Source organism: Scomber japonicus, chromosome 17, assembly GCF_027409825.1.
Source record: "Scomber japonicus isolate fScoJap1 chromosome 17, fScoJap1.pri, whole genome shotgun sequence".
In the NCBI taxonomy this organism is placed as follows: Eukaryota; Metazoa; Chordata; class Actinopteri; order Scombriformes; family Scombridae; genus Scomber; species Scomber japonicus.
This window is the reverse complement of record NC_070594.1, coordinates 9664257-9679557: the sequence shown is the minus strand read 5'-3', so window position 1 is coordinate 9679557 and position 15301 is coordinate 9664257. Positions and strand designations below refer to the sequence as shown.

Below are 15301 nucleotides of genomic sequence, written 5' to 3'. Positions count from 1 at the left end.
AAATATTTCTATGGTAACATATTATTCCCTCCTCCTCCTCCTCCTCCTCCTGCTGCTCAGCGTAATCCATCTTTGAAACACCAACTGGGACTTAATTTCCCTCCTCTCATATTTTTCCATTTCTTTCTACATTTTTTTTATAACCAATTATGCACAGTTCAAGTTGAAAGTGATATAAAGACAGGATGGAGCAAATGTAGTTTAAAATTGTTGCCTGACATCAATCTGCTACAACATTACAGCCATGTGAATGAGAAGGAAGCGTCAGACCTCCTTAAAATATATCTAGAAAATATTATTTCCCAGAAATTAAGGTGACATCTTCAAATTGCTTGTTTTGTCACACTTTCAGTCCAAAGAAGAGAATCGGGAACTGAATATTTGGCAATTTCAGAAATGGTTGATTTACAGTGTTTTTAAAAAATGATGTAAATGTAAATGTCATAATGGGACCTGAATAGTTTCACACATTCCTGTCCTGTGTTTGCTCACTTGTAGATAAATCAGAGGACGATGTTGAGAGGGAGTCCCAGCTGCTGGAGTGTCGACTGACCCTCACTGAAGAGCGCAACGCTGTCCTGGTGCCGTCAGCTGGCAGTGGCATCCCTGGAGCACCAGTAGAGAGGTGTGTGTGTGTGTGTGTGTGTGTGTGTGTGTGTGTGTGTGTGTGTGTGTCTTTGTGTGTGTGTGTGTGTGTGTGTGTGTGTGTGTGTGTGTGTCTGTGTGAAGTATACTATACTATAAAAAGTCCCTATTGTGTCTATGTTAAGAGACGAAACAGATGGGTTACCTTCAAATAAGATGACATTTCTAACTGTGGGTTGTCTTGCAGCTAAATGAAAAATTGTTATGAGCTGGAAAAACTCCCATCTGTTTCAGTTTGAGTAGTTGGCTGGAAGAGTTAATTGATCTAATTGGGATGGAAAGAGCAGCTGCTAACCTAACACATTGATCCGGACTTGGAGGGTCTGTGGGAAACAATAAGGTCACACTTGAACTCCTCACCAGATTATATGTAATTGCATTGTTTTCTAAGGATCCTTTGTTATAAAAAGGGGAGATATGCATTGATATATATTTATATATTTATTGATGCCTATCCCCTTCACCATGTTTGCTTGTTTGTTCTAGGCTTTATGTTTTTGTATGTATTGTATTTCCATTCTTCTTTTAAATTTATTTATTGCACATAAAGAAAAAAAATACAAAAGTAATATATGCATCATTTTTTTGAGATGAAGAAAAGAAAACAATGAGAAATGTGCAGAAGGAGCTTATAAAACTCATAAAGCTTATCGGGTTGCTATGGTGAGACATACAACACAATAACTCTAAGGAAGCTGAGATTCTCTGTAATATATCCCAACATTATAACTTACTTTCCCGCCAAGATTTTGTACCTTTTTAAACCCTTTTGTGTTAGGATGAGAGAAGGCAGCTCTCATTCTCTCTGTATCATGGACCAGGTGTTTAGACAGTGTGATGATGGTGCTGTTTCTCCGCAGGGTTCCTGTCCCTGGAATGGAAACACACATTCCTGTCCTATTCCTGGATCTCAGTGGTATGTTGTTGTTTTCGTGTTTGTAATTTGGCAAAAACACTCTCCTCCTCTCTTAATAACAGTTGAACTCACTCTCTCTCTCTCTCTTTCTGTCTATCTCCAGCTGATGATTTTCAGGCCAGTCTTTCAGCCCCACTGGCCGGGGGGCTGGATGCATTTCTTGAAGGCGAGGATGAAGATGAATTCTTTGATCTTCAAATGGTCAAACACTACGATCCAGAGGTAAGGTGACATGCACCGCTAATGTCAAGATCATAATATTCCCTCTCTCAAAAACCCAAATTTAATACCTGGAATTTTCTTATTAAAGGTTGAATAAATACGGAGGTTGTGGATTGTCTCTTAGCCTTTTATTTCTCCCTGCTTGTTAATGTGGCTCAGGTGAAGGTGGAGGCGTCCTGGGACTCAACAGTCCATGAGTGCACCCAGCTGAGTCGCGTGACGCCGGCTGACCAGAGGGTCTACCTGTCGATCCGCACAGTGGTAGAGCTGACCCACCCGGCCCACATGCAGCTGGTCCTCAGGAAACGCATCTGTGTTAATGTCACTGGAAGACAGGTGGGTGGTCCTGGTCCATGAGGTGTGGTGGGTAAGAAGTGTGCAAAGAGGTTGTTACATATAGAGTTAAGTTGATTTAAGATGATGTGGTTGTGTGTTTATGTGGCAGGGTTTTGCCCAGAGTCTGTTGAAGAGGATGTCCCAGCGCAGCACCATCCCTGGCTGCGGAGTCACCTTCGAAATCGTCTCTAACATACCAGGCGTAAGTCATTTATTTTTCCAGTTAATTAATAATCTGGACAAAAACAAAGAATAGCAGAATAGTTTAGAGCAGAGGTGTCAAACTCATTTTCATTCAAGGGCCACATACAGACCAATTTGATCTCATGTGGGTCGGATCATTAAAAAGATGGAGGGGAAAGAAGGAAGGAAGGAAGGAAATAAGAAGGGAAGGAAGAAAGGCAGGAAGGACAGATGGAAGGAAGGACAGAAGGAAGAAAGGGAGGAAGGACAGAAGGAAGAAAGGGAGGAAGGACAGATGGAGGGAAGGACAGAAGGAAGAAAGGGAGGAAGGACAGATGGAAGGAAGGGAGGAAGGACAGATGGAAGGAAGGACAGAAGGAAGAAAGGCAGGAAGGACAGATGGAAGGAAGGACAGAAGGAAGAAAGGGAGGAAGGACAGAAGGAAGAAAGGGAGGAAGGACAGATGGAGGGAAGGACAGAAGGAAGAAAGGGAGGAAGGACAGATGGAAGGAAGGGAGGAAGGACAGATGGAAGGAAGGACAGAAGGAAGAAAGGGAGGAAGGACAGATGGAGGGAAGGACAGAAGGAAGAAAGGGAGGAAGGAAGGACAGAAGGAAGAAAGAGCAGAAGGACAGAAGGAAGAAAGGGAGGAAGGACAGGTGGAAGGAAGAAGTGAAGGAAGGAACAAAGACAAGGTAAAAGGAAGGTAGAAAGGACAGATGAAAGGAATGAAGGAACGAAGAAAGGAAAATAGGAAGGTAGGAAGGACAGATGGAAGCAAGAAAAAGAACACAGGAATGAAAGTGGGCCGGAGTGCACCCCTTGGCGGGCCGGTTCTGGCCCATGGGCCGCATCTTTGACACCCTGGTTTATAGGTTATTATCATAAATGAATCAAGAGCTGTCATTAAGCATATGTACATGTCTGCATCCCCCGCTCCCACAGGACATCCACGGTCCAGAGGACAGAGAGATGCTGGCCCGACTGGCTGCCAGCACCGAGGACGACCAGTCAGCTGACAGCGAGGCAGCCATTGAGAAATACCTACGCAGCGTCCTGGCTGTGGAGAACGTCCTCACTCTGGACCGACTCAGACAGGTGAAAGAAACATAACACACACACACACAACATGAACACAAAGGACGTGAATCTTTTCTTTCTCAGCTTGAAACAGCAAATCATTTAATATTCAGCATCATCCACCTCACTCACCAAGCCTGAATAATGGAAATGTCTCACCTGTCATTGTACTGTGTGACATTTGATTGATATTTCTCTGAAGCATGACACATTCAATCCTAATTGTCCATTTCACTCTTTTTTTTTTTTTTTTTTTTTGCAATTTAGAAAATGTCATCCAAAGCCTGAATGGAAATAATTTATTTTCTGTCTCGGTCCCCTGGAAAAAAAACTCCTCCAAAACAAACAGACCTGAATAATTCACATAAGACCAATTGACTAAGTGACAGTGTCTATAAATCACACAATTAAAAATGATAACTGTGTGTGTGTGTGTGTGTGTGTGTGTGTGTGTGTGTGTGTAGGAGGTGGCTGTGAGGGAACAGCTGGCAGTCAGAGGGAAAGCTAACAGACGCTGCCTCAGCTCTCCAAACATCAACCGGGTAAGAAAGGACAAGTTTGAACTCTACTGTGCTAAACATGAAATGGATAGTTCATATAAATTTAAAGGTGATTATGAGCTAATCACTAATGCTACCTAAAAGTAGAGTAACTTACCTGTGGCTCGTTTGGATTCTGGGGTTCAGGTTTTGTCTCTTAACATGGTTTGTGGTTCCTGAGCTCTTAACCTGTCTGACTTCTACTAACCAGTCTCACTAACATCCTGCCTCCGTGCTGCCTCTTAACTCTCTAACCAGCTGTCAGCCAGCAGTCTGGATCTCTACTCCTCCATTCATAAGCTCAATGACTTCAAGGTGAGAAACCATTACATTGTGTCTTCTAATCTTCTCATTGGTATTTATTCATTTATTTTTGTCTTATAGTTTCACACTCTGGAATTTATTGTTCCTGTCATTTCCTATTTCTTTCATTTGGGAGATTGTCGGCTTCAGAAATAGGAGTTCTGTTTGGCATTAATATAGATTGTCTTTGATACATTTTGAAGCTGCAGTAAAAAACAAACCCTTATTCCAGCAGCACATGAATATTAATTTCAATTCTGTAATGTTTCAAAAACAGTAGTTCCCAACCTGGGTGGAAGGGTCATGAGATTTGTTGGAATATATGAAATAAGAAAAAACAAAAGCAAGTGTTGAGCTGTTCTACAATAGCTCCTCTATTAGGATGCAGTGAGGAACAGCGGTGCTTTCAACTAAATGCTAACCTGCTGATGATAAGCAGGTACTTTAGCATTGATCACCATCATAGGTTTACCTCTTACATGCTAACATTTTGCTAATTAACAGTAAATAAAAATACAGCTGAGAATGTCATTAATTGACCATATGATGGAGCTAGATGAAAAGTTAAAGGATCACCACAGTCATTACAAATCATCCTGCAGGGGGCATTAATGTTTGTGCCACATTGTAGAGATATTTCAATAACAACCAGAAATGTCATGTCATGTCATGGTGGCACGCGAGGAAAAGTTAAGAGCTTCGCCAAAGTTATTAGGATTCATCTTTTGGGGACCATGAATGTCTGTACTCCATCCTGTAGCTAAAGAGATATTTCAGTTTGCACGAAAGTGGAGGGCGGATTGACACAGCCACGATCAGAGCCACATCGCTAGCACCGCTAAAGATCTACTACACACATTTTTTGTTACTCTTTGCCTTTCATGCTGAAATAAAGTTTCACCTTTTCAGGCCCCCAGAGACATAATAAACAGTCTGAGAAAAGAACATTATTTATTGGTTTTAACCGCTCATAGCCATATAAATATATCTATCTATATTTTAATTGATTTAAAGTTATTTTGTGTCACAATAGCCAGACGCTCAAGGATAATTGCTAAAATAAAAGATAACAGACATGCTTGTGTTGGGCCTGTACAGTGTAATTGATATGGGAAAGATAACTGAAACATACAGGTCTGTGTATGATATTCAAAAGCCTTATCAATCAAAAACTGTGTGTAGGACATCTGTCAGTGTTGTTGCAGTTCTTTCTGATCACCAGTAGAGGCCGCTAAAAGTCACATCTACCATTAAGCCACATGTGTGTCCTTAGTGTATGTTTTCATTGTGTGTGTGTGTGTGTGTGTGTGTGTGTGTGTGTGTGTGTGTCTGTGTGTGTGTGTGTGTGTGTGTGCAGGGATGGGATAGCCACCAGGATCTGTCTGTGGCGCCTCCTCCGTCCAGACGTACACTGCCTAGCTCCATCTCCCAGAACCTGAGCCCTGAGACAGGTACCACTCATTAAACTCACTTCATTTAGTATTCACACACTTGTTCTTCAAAGGTTAATTTATTCTTCCGTATGTTTGTTCAATCGCCAACTACTGGATCGTTTATTAAAATATCAAAATATTCAGCTCTTTAAGGACATTTATGCTCTAACTTTTCATCTTTTCTTCTTTCTAGCGTATTCCAATGATTTTATATAATTTTTTGAAATACTACAACTTATAATAGAAAGTCTATGAGAGGAATGTTTGAAAGCTGATATCGCAAGAGATAAAAGTGCTGAAGTCTTCATACTTTATTGACGGGTGTCCCATGTGGAAATGCTTTCACATATGAAAACATGGGACCAATAGTGCCACCATGTGACATGTTTTAACTTTTTTGACAATATAACATATTTGCTCAGTGTGTGCCCGGAAAAATTTTGTGCCATTTTGAATTTTTATTTTTCTTCAGAAAACTTGGTACACACCATGTTTAGATGACCTCAAATAAAATTAATAATTTCGTTTTTGGGTGTCACATACCGTTGGTCTGCAATTTTTTACCAAAGTTTCGAAGGCGTGGCCTGATGCACTCAACAGGTCACAACTTTACACAATATTAAATTCGATTGCAACCTAATTTGGGAATGTTGTACATACAGCTGAACTGCACAAGTGTGATTTGATACAGATCTACTCACAGGGGGCGCTACTTTAATATTATAACATGATATTTCAACAATTCTTCAATAATATGAAACTTGGGACCCAAATTCTTCATGAGAATATGTACAACATATTGAATCATGCCACCAATAGCCCCACCTTGTGGCCATGAGTGAAACACTGCTATACTATTTATCAACTGTCCTATCTCTTGTTGTATGTTATATTCAGTGGTAACCAAATTCAGCAGAATTGTACAGATGGGGATGCTGAACAAGCATTTGATATAATTTGACCTGTTGGTGGCGTTACGCCTTTTTTTTTTCAAAAAATGCTGCAGATTTCTGCATTTTCGGCAATGCTTTGTGATTTATTTCAATTGTCAGCATTCACGCATTTTCTGCAGGAAATGCATTTTCTAGTCTTCTAATGGGCACTTTCTCTGGCTTTGAATTATCTTTTCCTGTTTGCTGCCTTTGATGTCAGCAGCTCTATTTTTGATGCTTTAGCCAGGGGCTAACTATATCTGTCTGTTAGCTCTGAGTCTTAATTTGGCACTTGTTTTCCTCTTTGCTAACACTTCTCTCAATTTCCTCCTTCCCTGCTGCAAAAAACTTCATCTGTCATGCTTTCCTTCTTCTATCTGCGACTCTCTCCTCCATCTCTGCTTCTGCAACATCCTCCTCTTGTTCTCCTCTTTTCCCCCCATCCTCCCGTCAGTGCATTCAGGCTTTGCTGCGTCTTATCTCTTTTCAGTGAAGGCCATGCCCAAGCTGCTGAAGTCGCTGCTTCCTGGTGGGAAGGAAGATAGTAGAGACCAGACAGCTGTCCATCAGCAGGTACATTCAGTCAATCAGCACACAGTACTCTGGAGTTAAGCTTTTATTCTGCTCGCTGTCTTATCAGGGATTTTAAGTTTATATGCAACACCGCAGCCTGAATGTAAATATCCCCTCTTGTCATCAGTAGCTATTTCTGCTTCTCTTGTTGCCACGGAAACAGAGCTTATATAGATCTGAACACAGATAATAAATAAAATGTATTAATTCCCAAAGTGTGTGTGGCGCAGAAACTTTGTCATAACCAAGCGCACTTCTGTGTTGATTTTTGAAGGTTTAGGGAACATGGTCACGTACAGGTGTTTACATCATAATAAGAATAATAATAATGATAATACATTTAATTTGTACTGCACTTCTCATCAGTACTGAATCTCAAAGTGATACAGCATTAAAAACATACAACATAAAGAAAATAGAGTTGAGATGAAAAAAGGCTTCCTGAATAGACAAAGGCTTTTTTGGTGTTTTTTAAGAGTCTAGTCCAGGTCTGTGCTGCCCTCAGATGGTCAGGAAGGCTTTTCCACAAGTGTGACGCAGAGCAGCAGAGGGTTTGACCTCCCCATTATGCAGAGCTCGGTACTGGGGGCCTGGAGGAGCAAGCTGCTGGCAGATCTGATGTTTCCAATGGAGGCTTATGGTGTGATGAGTACCTGTAGCAGAAAGGGATATCTGTTGATGGATTTGTATGCAAGTAGCAAGACTCTGTAGTCAGTCCTCAAAGAGACATGGATACAGTGCAATTAAGACAGAGTTGGCATTATGTGGGTTTTTTTCACTCTAATCAGGATCCTTGCAGCGCTGCTCTCAATATTCGTCCTACTCTTGTTTAAAGGGGCATTGCACAGATTGTACATGTCAAAGTAAACCTACTTGACATTTGGAGTACTGCTTCTGAATCTAGACAAATCATTACACATCAAATATTATGTATGTAAATAATATATACACCACATCCATCACATGGATTGTTACTCTGACAGTGTTTGACTGATGTGAGTCTCTCATACTTGTTTTGTATTTATTTAATGCCAAGTCAGATATATCGGAGCTTTCAGAAAACTCAGAACTTTTATCATTCACATTAACATCATTATTATATGTCAGTATCTATTCCAATAATGACCATATTAGGTTGAATTATAAGAACTAAAAGGCACGATGTCTCTCGGCCTCTACTGCATCGATTCTGATCATTCTTTGCTTTTAGATCTGTCTCCAGTTGTAGTTTATCAAAGTGCAAATCTAAATAGCTAGCGTCTCTTTAAGGCCTTATTTGGGTCAAGCTGTGAAAATTAAACTTTCAAAGCACCGTTGCAATCCATCACCAAAAAAGATTATATCACATTCAGGTTATTGGTAATAAAGAAACTACAGTCACCACAGTAATGAATAAATAACACTTATATTAAACAGAATGTAGATGTAGCAGTAATGATCTTAATATAAAATGACTCCAGGATTAGTAACCATATTTCTCCAGACTTCTCTGTGTTATTCTGTCATTTAAATTTGTAAAATCAAAACAACGATACTTGAATAACTGGGTCAAGAATGAAAATGATCAACGCTTACAGTACAAACATAGGTGGTGTCCCCTAAGTGATTGACGTGCTGTATGATGTTTGTGATGAGAGTGGAGCATCTACAAACAGCCCCCACTGAGACAGGAGCACACTGTGAGTAGAGGAGGGTTAATTAGGAGCAGGTGAACCTCGTCGCTCTCCCTCCTTGCTCTTTTCCCACCTCCTCATCCACCGATCTCCAATCACGCGCCATCGAGACGTAGGAGTCCACAGCTCTTCACTTCCCGCTAAACGCCACAGCGTCTGATTTGACTGATTGGCACCTTGAGCCGCAGAGGGAAGCTAATCAGGGAAATCATGTGCTGTGTGGTGTTTCGGTTGGAATAGAAATCTGTTGTGGCGTTATTGCTGCATTGTTGTAGGCCATCGTCCTAATGAGCGATTCACTCAACCCACGCCTGCCACAGATGTTGACAAAAGGTCAACACAAAAACAAAAGCCTGGAGTATTGCAAATATTAGCAGGCTGTTGGGGATCACGTAAATTGGATGAGGGATTGATCGTAGGCATGATCTCAACACCGGCTGCTTGAACAATAAAGCAGCTCAGTGGACTTTATAGATCCCTCCTTAAAAAGTCCTGATCATGTCTGGTTTCACCTGTCAACTGCAGGTTACAGTAAATTTTCAGGACTGTATCAACTGCTGCTACTTAAAAACACAATGACTACAGAAGTGGAGACTCAAGCCAGACTTCACTGTGAATTTAATGATTGTGCTTTCCAAAACATTGAAATATACCAAATCTTCAGTTATAGTTTCTATTAAGCGATAAGGCTGGTGTTATATTTCAAATTAAAGACCAAAACCAGCTATTTTAAAGCGTCTTTCAGCACTTTCCAATTTACCTATGCTGTTTGTGGTACTCACCTCCAATCCCATTGATTCCAACTGAGGACAATGTAAAAACAGGTCACAAATATTAGGTTTAACTTTTCAACCCTTAACCAGGCAACTTTCAACAGGAGATACATACATATATACATTTTTTATACTTTAATAGGGGCACCGTATCCTGGTGGAGATACAACTCTAAAATATTTTAATAAAAAATATATAAAAAGTATTTATGGAAATGTTTACTTAGGTGCAAATGAGATGCCCAGTAACATATAAAGTAAATAAAAAGAATAATTAACATCTCATTTTCCACTCCTGCTCATTTTAATACATTTTGATGCTCTACTGAATATTTACAGTGTATTTACAGCACCAGGTTAGTGTGGACAACAATGGAGCCATAGCACAGAGGAATAAGATATATCAGGCTTTGGATACTTAGTTAGTTAGTGGGTTAAATCTATTGTTGGTTTTGAGCTACACCAAAGCTTTGAAAGACCTGAAAGACATTTACTTATTAAAACTTGATTTGAAAGACCTCCAGGACTAGCCCTATGAAAAACACCCCTGATTTGGAACAGGCAGCCGTCTTTGTGCAGCTTACATGTTGTGTCGACTTACAGGTGTGCTGTCCTGAGCCACAGACGGACAGGATACATGTGTTTGACATGCTTTCTGTCTGTAGATCTCCTGCTGCTCATGTAGGTTGTGATGCCCGCTCATAGCTAAAGTACAACATGACCCGAATCAATCGATCAAAGTGTTGGATCCCTCAGAACGTGATGTCTTGGACACATGAAAGTCGAACCATCACCCTGATTTATTAAATATCTTAAAATCTCACAAGATATACAATTATGGGGTTTATTTATATTGCCCTCTTCAAAAAGTAAAAAAACATGCAATATTTAATCAGCTGAAAATCATATTAATGTTTGAAAAGGTAACCAGAATACTGAATACGGATGAATGATTATGGGTTGCTATTATAATTATGGGTGCAATTATCCTGATTGCTTTACCAGTTTATCATGATTGTCTGTCTGTGTGATCTGATGAACAAACATTATTATTGCATTTTCTGCTTCTCATAAACATCTTGACTGCTAATCATTACAATAACTGATATTTTTCTCCTTTGTAATGTATTAATAAACTGAACTCATTGTATGCAATTATTTAAAAAAAAAAACTATCTTTGCAGTCAAAACATACTGACACAGATGGCCAAATGCCCTATTTAGTTATCCTAGTTTAGTATTCTGTGAGGCTGTGTGACATTCAGCCTAAAGTATCTGTCTTTTTAGAGTCGTCGATTAACTTTCTCCCCACAAACTCTGTTTCTCTTACTGTCACACCAAAGCCCGAGCTTTCTAATTCCTTCACAGCAGCTAATCACCACTTCACACACGCTTTTATAATGAACAGGTTTGGAAATCCACAGGCTCGCATTAATATCTAATCTCTTGGTTGAACTTGAATGAAATGACACCGACTCGCTCACGATTCCATCTTGAAATCTGCCCAACTGCAGATCTCTAACATCTTTTTAAATGCCCCTCTTGTTGCAGAGTTTGCCTCGTATCATGGTGCAGTCAGCCAGTGTTGAAGAGGGCATGAGCAAACAACAGCAGCCTGTAAGTTCTCTAAAGTCTACTCAGTGCCACTGATGATGTTATCCTGTCTATATCAGCCATTTTTTAGGTATCTTTAGTATATTTATCTGACACCGTTGCTCTGAAATGATAAATCAGCACATAATTTGTCTTTTTTGGAAAAGGCTTATTGAGAGAGCTATTGCTCTCAAAATGATTATAGCTTTACTTTGTAAACCTCTGCATGATGCAAACTGTTCAAGCTTGATATATATTCTGCATGAAGCCAGTAAATATCTTTAATTAGAAGGACAGATTTGTGTAGCATTACAGTACGTTGCCTTTACAGGTTGTAGAAATCTCTTTAAAGCTGCTCTAATTTATATTTTTTATATTAACAATTAATCAGAAGACGTAATGTGAAAGATATGACCTCAAGGGATTAACCTGAGAGGAATTATCTCTACTGTGCAGTTCCCCTCAGCTCTGTGGAACTTTTTAGCATAGTTTTTCTCATTGTTTTGATAATATGGCTCATTATTTTACGGTTTTGGTTCTCATCAGACAGACAAAGATAGCAACTAGCTGGTGAAGTACCTCAGAAGTACCTCAGCTGAAGACTATAAGAAGAGTAAATATTGGACTAAAATGTTGGACTCCAAATGAATGCTAATGGTGCTTCCCATCTGCAGCATGTGTAAATAGGCAAATGATTGCAAACAATTTCACCCTGTCGACTTCATTAAACTTTTCTCACAGCACTGTAATTTACTGAGATTTATGTGTTTTTCATCCAACTGAGAGCAATCTGAGCTAGAGGCAACATGGACTTTTGCCTTTTGCTGTATTATGAGTTTGTTGCCATGGTTTCCCCACAGGTTCCTATTGAGGAAATCATCCCTCCCGACATCCTAACAGAGAGCCCCAGATCTGTCGTCATTCCCCCGCCAATTATCCCAGAGACCGAAGACTCTACCCCGAGTCCAGTGAGCGAAGCATCCAGTGGATACATGTCTACCAGTATATCTACGACAACTCTGTCAGATGTCTACACGCTGAGCTGGGACCTGCCTGCATCATCCGGCTGCAGAGTTGACAGCTTTGAGGCTGTGCCAAACGAAGGGGAAGAGGACAATACTAAGACGCAAGAGTTCTCACCTCTGCCTGTTACCTTACACTCCCACGCTGGCCTTGAATCTCCATTTGCAGAACAATCAGAACCTCTGGAGTCATCAGATGCAGAAGTAAATGACTTATCAGAGTCCAAACCAAACGATACTCCATCTGATTCTAATCTGAGTCCACAAGAACCAAATCTGTCTGCGTCGGTCCAGTTGAAGGAGCTAGAAGAGCCTGATCCAGTTGCAGAATCAGACTTACCAGACCAGACCCGACAACAGCAAGACTCAACAACTGACCATGTTGAATCAGAGCAATTAGACATTTCAGAGCCACTCGAAGATCTACCGTTGGTACAAGAGAATGAAACCAAGCAGATAGATTTACCGCAATCTGACAACTCAAAACCAGAAACCTCTATGACAGAAGATTTTAAGCTGGATGCCACAGATGAGACAGAATCTGAACTACCAATCCACAATGAAACACAACCATCCACACAAGAAGAAGGTCAAAGTCAGTTGGAAACCATTGTCCCACAGCCACAACTGCCCCAACAAGACCAAACAACTTTGGACAGTGCTGAAGATACTGCTGCAAACCAGATCCCAGTTCCATCTGAAGCCTCTACAACTGCTCCCATGCCATCTGGAGATTCAGTTCTTCAAGCTTCATCCAAGGAACAATCCCCTTCTGAGGCCTCAGACCCAGATGGTGCCTCTACCCCGACTTCATCTTCAGCCACAGATGAAGTCCAACAGGAAGCAACTGTTGGCACTTCTACCAAAGATGCTGCAGCTCCAGCTTCTTCTCCGTCCAACGCTCAGCCTTCCAAATCTGCTCCATCAGCGGGCAACCCTTTCAAGATCCAGAAAGTAAAGTCATCTGACCTGAAGTCCTTTCAACGTATCCTAGGTGAGGAGGAGGAGATTCTTGGGCAGGTGGGGCGGGCCAGCAGCGTTGGGGCAGGACTCAACCTCTCTGTGCCAACGGAAAGCCTGGAAATCATCTCAGACTCTGAAGGAGATGCAGCTGCTACGACCGTTATTCCCGACTGGTTGAAAGAAGGGGAGTTTGTGACTGTTGGCACCAATAAAAGCGGCATAGTCCGTTATGTGGGACCCACAGATTTTGCAGAGGGTATCTGGGTGGGAGTGGAACTGGAGGTACCAGCAGGTGAGTAGAATAGACCTAGAACTTCTGCATTTCAGCTGATATTACCTGGTTCTTGGTTCTATCGCCAATCAAACCTTTTTCTGTCTGTCTCTAGGAAAGAACGATGGCTCCGTCAATGGAAAGCACTACTTCCACTGTAACCCTGGTTATGGGGTCCTGGTAAGGCCAGACAGGTTGAGCAGAGGCGGTGCCAAACGTCGTCGCCAGCAGCAACAACATAAGCGCCGCAGTGCCAATTTATCCGGATCCAGCCCAAACCTGGCGGCACTTACCGCTCTGGCTAAAGGCGAAGGCGGAGGGGCATCGCTAGGCCGCAGCAGAGGAGAAAACCGCAAGTCCTGGAACACTTGAGAAGCGTGGTCTCTGCTTAATGGGCAATTGCTGGATGTCATGTCAGCTGTCACCCCATGGTTTGATTATAGGGTAAGCTTTCAGAAAGGGTGACAATTCACTGAAGCTGGTACAATTTTCACTTCGCACTCTTCCTGGTGGGAGAGGGGAAACTTCTCATCATGTGTTTATCACTCATCTACTAGAGGGCTTTATTATTCCCACATGGCGTACCTAGTATTTGAAAACTACAGAGAAATATTGAATGTTGTATCGGAAAATGTGAATGTTTTTAGGTGTATAGATGCAAACAACCACCATTTCTCTTCAATGAATTTCAATTATGCCAATGTTTTTAAAGGATGCATGGTCTCATTGTAGATTACAATCAAAACACTGCCTCAAAATCAGCTCATTTTGTTCCCATCGATATTTTATGCTACTTGCCAAGCAGAAGTACATTGGGGTCAAATATTAATAATGAAAAAAAATCACTGGATTATGTTGTCAGACTCCAAAAATGGCACATCACTTTCAAGCACTCATACAACTACTGTTAAAAATGTTATGCAGCTGCATGGTTGGGTCTCATAAATTACCTTTTTGTAACGATTGGATGCTGGTATTTAATTCTTGTGCCTTCAAAATATTATGACTACTACTCCAGAAAATGTGCCTTAGTGATAAGTTAGCACATTTTATTTCCTGTGTTTTATTAGTTGAAAACTGCTCATGAACTGTTTTTAAAAAAGGAGCTTATTGTAGCTCTTGAATGTGTATTTCTACTGTTTTAGAAACAAACTTGCACTCTTTGTTTTTTCTGACAAATTCCACTGAAATCTTGCAATATTTTTTAATCAGCTTTGTCTTCAAGTGTGTCAGCATTGATTGAGGTGAAGATGTGTTTGTTTGTGTTTTTCTCTCCATGACTGCGTTTTTGGATTATACTGCATGTATGGGCAACTGTTGATTCTTCTTTTTTTTTTTTGTATGTGATCAGGATACTTGAGGGATTTTGTTTGTTGTAACACATTTAGTATTAATTTGTTTGGTAAGATTTTATACTTGTGCATTCAAGATCATTTTTGACTGCCTGAATGCTTATTTATTTAAAAGACAAGATATTGTTGACAATGAAAAGCGAAATCAACTTTTTATATTATTAAAATAAAATTGAATTCATCTCTTGTCAACCAATGTGTGTGTTTAAATGTGTGTGTGGATCTGACTACTCACAACCAATAAGATCGTAAACCAAGAAAAAGTCTCATTGATATAGCTTTATTCTCTTGTACATTATATATATCATACTAAAATAAACACAAGTTAAAAAATGAACAAAGAAACTGTACAAAAAAATGTATATATACTACATCTTAATTACAGAACAGTCTACTGTCCAAAAAAGGCACTAAATTCTGAAATGGGCAATACAGTAATCTTGAACAAAACTAGATTTGAGATTGATACAACAGCATTCAGTCCTCTTTTTCT

General features: G+C 40.4%; 1 protein-coding gene across 1 annotated transcript in view; it reads left to right on the top strand.

Annotated features, from left to right (window-relative positions):
• LOC128376746 (kinesin-like protein KIF13B) overlaps positions 1 to 15018 on the top strand; it is a 37978-nt gene extending 22960 nt beyond the window's left edge. Inside the window, exons 28-40 of the mRNA XM_053336566.1 lie at positions 499 to 625; positions 1506 to 1561; positions 1665 to 1783; positions 1943 to 2119; positions 2229 to 2321; positions 3248 to 3400; positions 3847 to 3924; positions 4180 to 4236; positions 5582 to 5675; positions 7080 to 7162; positions 11159 to 11224; positions 12061 to 13477; positions 13572 to 15018. Of these exons, the coding sequence (XP_053192541.1) occupies positions 499 to 625; positions 1506 to 1561; positions 1665 to 1783; positions 1943 to 2119; positions 2229 to 2321; positions 3248 to 3400; positions 3847 to 3924; positions 4180 to 4236; positions 5582 to 5675; positions 7080 to 7162; positions 11159 to 11224; positions 12061 to 13477; positions 13572 to 13828 (2777 nt within the window). The 3' untranslated portion in view covers positions 13829 to 15018. The remainder of the gene's footprint in view (positions 1 to 498; positions 626 to 1505; positions 1562 to 1664; positions 1784 to 1942; positions 2120 to 2228; positions 2322 to 3247; positions 3401 to 3846; positions 3925 to 4179; positions 4237 to 5581; positions 5676 to 7079; positions 7163 to 11158; positions 11225 to 12060; positions 13478 to 13571) is intronic.
• Positions 15019 to 15301: the final 283 nt, after the last annotated feature.